Source organism: Cannabis sativa, chromosome 3, assembly GCF_029168945.1.
Source record: "Cannabis sativa cultivar Pink pepper isolate KNU-18-1 chromosome 3, ASM2916894v1, whole genome shotgun sequence".
Taxonomy (NCBI): Eukaryota; Viridiplantae; Streptophyta; class Magnoliopsida; order Rosales; family Cannabaceae; genus Cannabis; species Cannabis sativa.
The window spans coordinates 20,712,643-20,724,244 of record NC_083603.1 but is presented as its reverse complement, the minus strand read 5'-3'; the positions used below and the strand labels follow the sequence as shown (position 1 = coordinate 20,724,244).

Below are 11,602 nucleotides of genomic sequence, written 5' to 3'. Positions count from 1 at the left end.
AGCTGCTCGACCGAGCTTCCTCGATCAGGACACGAGTTTTTGTCTGAAACTCGTCCCTGCGCGCGCGGAACAGGCTGCATGCAGCCTTCTGCGACGAGGGACCTCGGCCATGCACCTTCTCTTGCGCGCTCGGACAATATGCAATGCATACTGTCCGTACAGCTCGCAATTTTTTCGTTTTTCTTCGTTTTTTCATGCTATTTCATGGAATTAACTTCCGATTTTTTGTGTAGTTTTGTATTTAGATTTTTATTTTTCAATTTTCAAATCTAATATCAGAAATAAATTAATTTAAATTTTTTTAAAAATTAATCTTAGATATTAGTGTAATTTGAATTTGAAAACAAGTAAAAATCTATCTTTTTGCTTGATTTTTTATCTTATTTTTAAATTTGATTATATCTTATCTTATTTTTAAATTTAAGGTCAGATATTAAATTTTTTTAAATTAAATATATATATATATTTTTAATTTGACCTTATTTAAATTTAAAATAAGATAACTATAATCATGATATTTTGAATAGAAATAAGATATTATGCTAACTTTTAAATTTTGTTCTTTTATTTAATTAAATTAAATCATAAAATCTGAAAAAGATATTTATTTATCTTTTTTAATTTTTATTGAATATTTAATTTATAAAATAACAATAATTGTTTTTTTTTTTTAAAAAAAGTAGTTAGCAAATTTTTGAAATGATATTTAGGTTAGTTAAAACCTAATTTTTCAAAATTGTAGGTTTAATTTTAAATATTATTTTATTAATTTTTTTAATTCGAAAATATATTTTTTTTTTCGAAATTTAATTATTTAAAATTAAATAAATCCTACATCCAACAATCCAGTTAACCTTGTTGCAGGAGTATGTGTTTTAGCTTATGTGTAAGTTTTATAAAACCTATTATTGCTTGATCTAAATTGCCATGGTTAACTTGTTGACAGATCCAATGATCTGATTTTAACCCATGGTTCAATTGTCAATAGGTCAAGTAAATAATTTGTAACAGGTAAATTTTACAATCTTCTTTCATCTGTGTATGACCTAGCAACATGATAGGATCCATCCAAATATGTACATGTGTGAGCCTATATGTTTATTTTATTATATAGATGCATATACGTTGTTGCTAAATAAAATGTCACACCATGAAAGATTTTATTTAGGTCCATTTAGTTTTTGGACCTATTCAATTAATAACAGTTATTTATTTTAAGGTTAAATTCCTCTCTTTTGGTTCTTGTGTGAGAGTTGGGGGCCAATAGAAGTGGGTACGACATACTGAACCCAGCTCCCCCTCATATGAACTACCCCAATTGTGAAGGCCCATTTGCCTGATTTGAATAACTGTGCTAGGTTAATTAAATTAGTTTAACCTAATAAAATTGATTAGCAACATAATTAACTTTTAAAATATATGAATTTTTTTTTCATTTTAATATTTTAAAGTTAATTTTAAGAAAAACACTCTTAGTTTTAGATATTATTTCTAGACAAACTATTTGTATTTTTCTTGTATTTAATTAAATAAAGAATTTTACTAACTAGATTCTTTCTGAAGCTTATTTAATTAAATATTCCTATTTAAGTTATAAATTAGTTATATTAACTAATTTTTCTTATCTAACTTAAATTTGAATATTTTTTTTTTAAATTTAAAATTAAGTTGAGGAATTCTAGGCATTAGTTATTAAAGATTCTTAAGATATTTTCTAAGTTAGTTTTAAACTTAAAATGGAATATTTTTCAAATTAAGTGGTTACAACTTAATTTTTGATATTTAATTAAATTTAAATTTGAAAATATTTACGTTCTAGATTTTTTCTATAACAACTTAAATTAGATATTTTTTTCAAATTTTTGTTGAAAAAATACTTAGTTGAAATAAGATATTTTCTAGATAGTTATTTCTAGACTACTTATTATTTCTAATATTAAATAGGAAAATATTATGCATTGTGAAATTAATTATTTAAATAGGTAATTTTGGTACAATTTAAGTTAAGTATAATTTTTCCTTGTATTAAACTATAGATTAATAATTAAGCCTTCTCTACACTTAATTATTTATTTCTTGAATTTAATATTTTTAATTAAATTGAAAATTAAATATCTAAGTTCATTTTCATCATGATACTTAAATATTTCTTTTTCATGACACTTAATTAAATAGAAAATTATTTTTAGTTGAAATTTATTTTTTCAACTTAAATTTAAATAATTTTCAAAATATATTTTCTTTATTTTATTAATCAATTTTGAAATTGCATTTAATTATGCAAGATGATTTTGAATCTATCTTGAAAAATAGATTAAGTTGTAAATTAATTATTTATTTTAATTAATTCTTGGACCAACTTAAATCAATGATTTTTTCATTTAATGATTAATTTAAAATAAATGAATTAAGTATATTATTAGAAATTGAATTAATTAGTCAAAGGAAAATCTAGATAGGTGATATATTTGCTTGAAGTATTTTTTCTAAGTAATTATTATTTAAGTTTTTCGAAAATAGTAAAGTTTTATACTTTCTTTTCAAAATACAATAAATATATTCTTATGAAAATTTAATTTGAGTTGCAAATTAATTTTAATTAATACAACTTAAATAATTTTCTTAATATTTATATATAAAATTTACTACTAAGATGGAAATAATTCAATTTATTTCAATCACCATCTAAGTATAATTTTATAAATATTAAATTAAATTCTAATTTAGAATTTTAATTCTAAATTCGATATTTGATGAATATATTTTATTACAAATAATAAAGAAAATACATTTCAAATAATGAGCTTTATTATTATTAAGATATTCGATCTCCATTGTTGGTTTTACATAGCTTTTGTTTTAGTGAGTAATCCTCCCTAATGGAGGAACGTTCATTAGCAAGTTAGCACCGTTTAATCTTGAAAGATAAGTAGCTTTGTAAGTGTTTTTTATGGTATGGATCACCCTAATGGTGGCGACTGTATTTGACTTACAAAATATGAAACAATGGTAGAAGCTCATAAGATAGAATAGCCTTGACTCTCGCCTAAACGGGACAACGCTGGATTCCAATCTTGATCGAATAAAAGGTTGCTAGAATGTTGACATTTTAGATGAGCTGACAACTCTATTCAATGGATGGTAGCTTTGACTCTCGCCTAAACGGGACACAGATACCAGTTTGTTGAAAACCTTGGAAATTATTTAGGATTGTATTTTTTAGTATTTTCTCTTATCATTCCTACATGCTATGTGCTTATAATTTCTGAATTGGATTTTGTGTTAAACCATTATTGATTTCTATTTATTATTTTGTAGTATCCTGTATAACCATGATGAATCTCATGTTATCACTCTTGACCGAAAATAAGCTAAATGGATCTAACTTTCCAAAATGGAATGAGAGCATTAAATTGCTCTCATAGGAGAAAGTGCCTTGTTTGTGTTAACTGAGCCGTCTCCTGAAGTGCCGGGTGACAATGCAACCAAAGCTGTGAAAGAGAAGTACGAGCGGTGGCAGAATGCTAACAATAAAGCTCTATACTTCATGCTTTCCAGCATGGTTGACACCCTTAAAACTCGATGTTCTAAAACCGAAAAGGCTGCTGAAGTTATGACGAAGTTAACTGAGCTATTCGGTAGGGCATCTCTTCAGTCTCGCCTTGACGCGACTAAGAAATACATCAATGCACGAATGGAACCCCATCAAAATGTGCGTGATCATGTTCTCCTAATGGCAAGTTAGTTCCAAGAAGCCCAGGATCATGGTCCTGAAATGGATCACACTACTCAAGTAAGCCTGATCTTGAATAGTCTGACTCCATCATTTCTGCCATATACATCAAATTATGTCATGAATAAAAAGGACATAGACTTTTATGAGTTAGTCAATGACCTTCAGACATATGAAAATTTAATTGGAGGCCCCAAGAAGAAAGGGGGTAAACCTCAAAATTCTGGCAATGGTAATGGGACGGTTAAACCTGAGGCAAATGTTGCCTCTACTTCAAAACCCAAATCTAAGAAGAAGTGGAAAAACACCAAGAAGCGAGCCAAAGCCATGAAAAACAAAAAGGCTGCTGCTTCTGGTGATGCTCTAAAAGGAAAGTGTTTCTACTGCAATGAGAAAGGTCATTGGAAACCCCAATGTCCTAAACTTCTTGCAAAGAAACAAGGTATTTCTTTCTATAAACTTTAAGAGTTTTAGTGAATTATAATCCAATTGGATTATTAATTCTGGACTAACTTTGTTTATTTGTTTCTTCTTCTTATAGGCCAAGCTACTTGAACTCAGATGCTATCTTAGTGAGTTGGATCGGAAAGCTGGACAAAAGGGTGAAGATCGTCCAAGATGAAGATGAAGCTCATTTATTTATCTATTTTTTGAATTAATTGTTTTTAGTTTAAAAACAATTTGGATTTCGAATCTTAGTTTGAGATTTTTATCCCTATTTTTCTTATAATGTTGCAATACATTTTTTTTTATATTAATAATATTTTATTTTCTATTACAAATAAATTGCAATTTATGAGATTGAGCTTCATTTACTTTATCTTAAACCACAATTACCACATTATATTTATATGTTTGTATGTGTAAGTGTTTTTATTATTGATACAAATTCTATAATATTTACAACTCTTCATAGAGTTATATTAAATAAACACTAGAAATTATTTCTATGTTTATTAATAATTGTTAATTCCAATACAATTATTGAGAATTTTTTTAATAAAATGATCTTTTGATCTGATAGGGGTGGAGAAAAGTTAAGAAAACTATGCAGCTCAACGATCTTTTATATCTAATGAACTCTGGATTGTCTTCAACTCCACATAATCTCTATAACACTTAGAGAATCATGATCTTTATAACCTTTAGGGATGGATCATAATCTCTATATACTTAGGGGTGGAATTTATCCACAATACCCTATGTAACACATATTTTCTTTAAACATGGAAGTAATATAATGAATTAGCTATATATTATCAGTATAAATCATTGATCTTGATTGTATGTTCCAATTTAGTGTTACTGTTGCAGTAAATAATGATACCTATAAAAGTTCTTTGATAATGTATCACACTACCTTAATTGAGTGGGAGAATTTTAAAATTCTTTACCCATCTTCATTAGGTTGACACTTGTGATAAGAACTTAAGAACACTACTGAAAAGTAAATCTAACCATTTATGTGGATAGAAATAACTTATCAGAATTATGAGGGTAAGATAAAAGAATTCTAGTTCAGTCTATTCGAATGACTTGAGTCAAGATTTCTTAATCCTCATAACATTTTATGGTATCTTAATTTTGATTACATAATCTCTGCCAAGTATTTTTCACTTCAAATACTAGTCTGCTATGTTGATGATTTAGTCTTAAAAGAAACTCATAGTTTCAGACTAATACAATAAGTCACAACTAGATATTTCTCCAAACAATAAGAGGTTAAAAGTATAATTTAACCAGACATCTACTATTGAGTGGGAGCTATCTGAGATGTAATCAAATAAGGAACGTTAGAAAATATTCAAGAAAGATTTATGAAAGTGATCTATATGTTAGATATTAAGGAATTGTATATCAGTTATCCTTATATCTACCCCAACTCATACAAAATTTTGAGATGGTGGTTACTCTAGGGGGTGGAGGAGTTATTCTATAATAATTCAAGCTCTACCAGAGAAGATTTATAACTTTGTAAATTCGAAATTACCAGAAAGTTATTTTACTGAAGAAAAGTCTACGCTGTATTATCTCAATTCCATATTTTAAAATATGTCTTCTGTTTATTCAGATGTACTTTAAACAGTAAGGATTTCAGTATCCCTTGATGAGTAATGCATATATTAAATGATGTTTCATATTATTTTTATGAACTAGTTTACAGAAGTTTGGTTGGATTCATATATACTACACTTGATTTGAAGCTCAAGACATCAGATTGATTTATTTGCACAATTTGTTTTATGTTAGTGCAAGTGGGAGTTTTTTGGGTTTTGTGCCCTAAATAAAACCCTTTACAATCTGATTAGTTATCAATATAAGAAATTTGAAGTGATTTATGTTTGCATGAATTTTACATGCTTACGGTTTAATATGTTTATTATGTTTATACACAAAATCTGTTAAGTCCAGATCATATATTTATTCACAATTACAGTATTGTCAACACAGTGGAATGTGATTGTGATTATATGAATCAAAAGACTAAGTTCCTGTTTCATCAGTGTTTTGGATTTACACTGATGTGATAATCAGCGATGATGTGTACTTACACTTGGAGTAAGTGTTATGTTCTTTCCAGGACATTGGTAAAGTATACTAGTTTTCGAATGTATGGAGTATACATTGGACTGGACCGATATTGAACTTAGTTAAGATATTATAAACTTACCGTTGTATCTTTCCAAGTCAATATCAGTAGTTGATCTTAAGATTAAAAGAATCTAAATCCTGATATGCTTAGGCTCAACTCAGGAGTGCTATTCATGTTCTTTGATTTATTAGTTAAGCTTACTTTTGGGTAAGGGTGATACATATATTTTGGGAACATGATAGTATGATTGAGTGGGAATGCTGAACATAAATATGGAATCTATAGCTTCTACTAGTGTATAGAAGTCAAGTGATGATTCCCTTCGAGCTTAGCTAAATAGAAGTAAATGGATGAGCTCTTGTTTAAGTGACTAATTCTTAGATCACTAAACATCATTTACAGGTAGCTAAGTGTTTTAAGGGGCAAAATACGTTGAGGGGTGAGAACGGTAAAATTATCCCATCTCGATGTAAATCATCTATATAGAGGATCTTTGATCACAATAAGATTATAACAATGGTTAAATGAGATAGCATATCTATATCGTGGAACATATAATATGCTCTATATAAGTCTGAGAGTGCAATTCTAAGTTCCAAGAGTGGATTCAACGAGGAATTAATAAGTAGGGATTTACTTAGTAAATCCGGTTCACTTATTGGAAGCTCAGCATATAGATCCATGGTCCCCATTCTAGTTGAGACTATACTGCTTGTAAGACTCAATAATTGATTTGTGATTAATCAATTATAATTCTAAAGTTAGACTATGTCTAATTTTTGAATTTTCACTAAGCAGGGGTGAAATTGTAAAGAAAAGAGATTCTAGGTTTATTTATTAATTAAGAGACTCTATATGTCTAATTAATAATTAAATTAAATGACAATATTATTTAATAATCTATTTTAGTTATTGAATAATTAGTTTTGGCATTTAAAAGGTTAGAATTGGAAAATTGGCGTTTTTGAGAAAATAAAAATAAAAATTGTGAAAACTGCAAAATCCAAGTAAGGCCCATTAACACCTATGGCCGGCCATTTGGATGAGATTTTCCAATTAATATTTTTATTATTTTAATGCCAAATAATTACTAACCTAAACCTAGTAGTTGCCTATAAAAAGAAAGTGATGGCTCATTCAAGATATAAGTTTTTCAAGCCTTCTGTCAGAAAATTGTTTTTTCAGAAAAACTGAGCCTTCCACTTCTCTCTCTATAGCCGACCCTATACCTCTCTCTTTTCCTCTTCTCAATTTCTAACCTTAGTGATAGAGTAGTGCCCACACACAACAAGTGGTACCTCAATCATAGATTGGAAGATTGTGAAGGATCACACACAAAGAGAAGGACATTCGGGCTCAAATCTTGGTAATACTCTGCGACAGAAAGGATACAAGGGTTAGAGATCTGAATGGAATGAGACATTATTCCGCTGCATCAATGTAAGGTTTTCTTAACTTTATATGTGTTTAATTATCGTTTTAGAAAGTTCATATTTAGGGTGTTAAACAACATACTTGGGAGTAGATCTAAGATCCTGGTAAAATAAATTCCAACAGGAGCACGATTCGAGGCCTGCACCAGATAGGCACATTTTGTGGAGAATTTACCGTCTGATTCTTTGGTCCGAATCCACTTTTCTCTACCCTAGCTAGAAGGTCTACCTCCTTTAGTAATATTGTTGGTTGTTTCCTAGCCAAAGAGGTAATGGAGTTTGGGCACATCCCATTTTCCATTGTCTAAAAGCAAGTCCACAACTTTTTCCAACCCTCCGGCCTAGCAACTACAGGGTGAGGGTAGAACTCCTGGCCATGAACAACCCACGGATCCTCCCGAATATTAGTGTCCTTCCCATTCACAATAAGTTTACAAGCCCCTTTCAAAAGAACTTCCTTAGTCTTCACAACATTCTTCAAGAACCAAGAGTCAGAATTCATGGCCGAACACTTCAAAAAAGGTCTACCTCTAAGATATTTAACCCTCAACACCTGGCAGCACAAAGATTGCTCTTCAATAAGGAGAGCCCACTCCCATTTGGCAAGTAAGGCCTGATTCATTTCCATAGTCTTCTGGAAGCCAAGCCCACCCCGAGACTTGGGAAGGCACAAATAATCCCAAGCCTTTAAATATATGCCCCTGTTACATGGCTCACAGGCCCACCAAAAATCTCTTACCATCTCGTCCACTTTAGACGCTAGTTTCTTGGTCAGTTTTATGGTTTGCATCACATAGACGGGTAAAGAAAGCCCAACTGATTTAATCAAAGTAGCACAACCAACCTTTGATAATGATTTCAACTTCCACCCATGGAGTTTTGAGACGAGGTTATCCAAAATGAAGTTGAAGTCAGCATCTTTGTTGCGATTACGAAACAAAGGAAGCCCAAGATAATTAATATTATTCACTGCCATATTAAGCCCAAGCGCCTGCTTAATTCCCCGTTTCATCCCATCGCTATTATTATTGCTGAAGAAGATAGAGGTTTAAAGTTTATTAACTCGTTGCCTAGACCAATCACAGAACTTTTCCAGACATTGCCAAACACCCTTAGCTTCCTCAATCGTGGCCCTACCCACAAGAATAAGATCATCAACAAAGAAGAGATGCGCGAGCTGGGGACCATTTCTACTCAGTTTTATTCTTCTAATGATGCCGAAATGTGAAGCGTTTTCCCAAATACAAAAGAGGATGTTAGCTGCCCAGATAAACAGATAGGTGGAGAAGGGATTTCCCTTCCTTATGCCACATTCCAGAGTGAATCAACTAACCATGCCTCCATTAAGGCAGATGTTGAACGAAGTCGTAGAAATGCACTGCCAGACCCAACCAGAGAACTTGTATGGAGCCTGAAAGCTATGAAGCACATGATCAATAACGTTCCAGCTAAGATTATCATAAGCTTTAACCAGATCAACTTCTATAGCAAAGTAGCTTGTCTTACTTTTTTGAGCTTAAAAGAATGAATGATCTCTTGAACTAAAACATTATTATCCTGGACACTATGCGCTGGGACAAAAGCTGCCTGAGTGGGACATATAAGTCTTAGGGGGACCCGGCGAATCCTATTCGTGATGATCTTAGAAATAACCTTGTAGGTTACGTTGTAAAGGGATATTTGTTTGAATTGAGACACTTTTTTGGGGTTGAGAACCTTAAGAATCAAAACAACATTAGTTTCATTGATCCATCTATGGGAAGACTAGCTTGGAAAAAATCCACAACTGCCTCGCAAAAGTTAGTGCCCACAGAACTCCAATAATGCTTAAAGAACATAACAGACATCCCGTCAGGTCCTGGGGCTTTGGAACTTCCCATGGAGAAAAGAGTTTGCCTAATTTCATCATGTCCAGGGATTAGAACAATATCAGTCTGCTCGTTGAGGGTCAACTGATTTGTAATTAAATGGCCTGGATCCTCCAAAAGGCCTTAAAACGGATTAGAGAAAATGTCTTTCAGGGCCACAGAGAACTCCATACCATTGTCCTTCCTGCTCGTTACACATATCCCATCTCTATTAAGAATACTTACCACAGCCGCATTTCGTTTTTTTTACGAATACTAGCAGCAATGAAAAAGAACTTGTAACATTTGTCACCATCCTTGATCCAAGAAACTTGACATCTCTGTTGCCAGTCCAAGGTTTTCCTCCTTAAAGCCTCATTAAGGGCCCTTCTCACTTCAACTTCCTCGCCCCAAACCCTCGATCCAGTCGGCAAATTCTGAATGTCCTTCAGTTGGTGTTCCAACTGTTGGATATAGGAATCTAGCTTACCAAACTGCTCTCAATTCCACTTACTCAGTGCAAGACATGTAGCACCAACTTTCTAAAAAATTCTCGCTTGAGCCCAAGCATGAGATAAGGAATTCCAGGCATGGTCAACCATCAAAGAGCTTCTAGGGTCCCTAGTCCACCAAGCCTTAAACTGGAACAGCCGATTCAAAAAAGCCAGAGGAACATTAGTACGAATGTACAGGGGCCTGTGGTTTGAATTATAGGTATGGAGCAATTGGACTACAACCGCAGGGAAAAGGCATAACCATTCATCATTCACCACTACTTTATTGAGGGCCGATTTAATATGACCAGTGCCTTCCCTATGATTATCCCATGTCAGGTTGTCCCCTTTAATGGGCAAGTTAATCAAAGGATTGATCTTAATCAGCTCTGTGATGAAAGGGAGGAATTGGTCATTCCCCTTAGACCCAACACGCTCATTACTACTTAAAACAAAGTTCACATCACCCAAAATCAACGAGGGCCCTCCAAACTTCCTACCAATATCCATAAGCTTGACCAAAATTTCTTCTTCTCATGGAAATAGGGGGTCCGTATGTTGGAAATATTTTACCAGGATCTAGATTTACTACCATGTATGTTTCATTAACATCCTAATATGAATTCTAAAATAATGAAATAAACACATATAAAGTTTAGGAAACCTTACATTGGGTGCAGCAAAATATAATGACTCCTTTCGTTCAGATCTCTAGCCCTTGATTCCTTTCTGTAGCAGAGCATCACCAAGATCTGAACCTGGATCTCTGTCTCTCCTTCCTTTGATGCTGATTCTCCTTCTTGTTATTTGGAATCTCCTACAGTCTTACACACTATGATTGAGATACCATTTGATGTGTGTGGGCACTCACTCATTCACTCAAGGTTGAAAATATTTAGTGTGAAGAAAGGCTTGGTGTTTCGAATTGAAGAAGAAAGAAAAAGGAAGAGGTCTCATCTAGGTTTTTAGCTTTGGAGGCATTAGTTGGATAATGAGACCATAACCTTCCTTTTATACTATTCTTCAATAGGGTTAGGGTTGAATTAAATGGATTAAAAAAGAATAAAATATTGGGCAATAATTCACTCTTGGCCGTACACTTAAGTGAGCCAATCTCTAGTTACAATTTTGCCACTTTATTTCAACCACTTATTCTTCTTTTCAATAATACCATATTTTCCAATTCAACCTTATAAATGCCAAACTATTTATTTAATAATTAAAATAACTATCAAATAAAATTGTCATTTATAATATTTATTAATTAGACTCCATAAAGTCTATTAATTAACAGATAAACCCCAAAACACTATTTCTTCACAATCAAGCCATAACATAGTGAAAATTCATAAACTAGACATAGTCTAATTTTAGAATTATAATTCATTAATCAAAATCAATTTATTGAGTCTTACAAGCAGTATGGTCTCAACTAGTATGGGGACCATGGGTCTATATATCCGAGCTTCCAATAAGCAGATCAAGAATCTATATCTTAAATT

General features: G+C 31.9%; 1 protein-coding gene across 1 annotated transcript; it reads right to left on the bottom strand.

Moving 5' to 3' along the window:
- Positions 1 to 8,063: 8,063 nt before the first annotated feature.
- LOC133035971 (uncharacterized) lies at positions 8,064 to 10,610 on the bottom strand. The gene is made up of 6 exons (XM_061112428.1): positions 10,206 to 10,610; positions 9,853 to 10,100; positions 9,758 to 9,811; positions 9,494 to 9,655; positions 9,093 to 9,170; positions 8,064 to 8,790 (listed from the first exon to the last, which is right to left on the bottom strand). The coding sequence occupies exons 1-6, from the start codon at positions 10,608 to 10,610 to the stop codon at positions 8,064 to 8,066; spliced, it is 1,674 nt and encodes a 557-aa protein (XP_060968411.1).
- Positions 10,611 to 11,602: the final 992 nt, after the last annotated feature.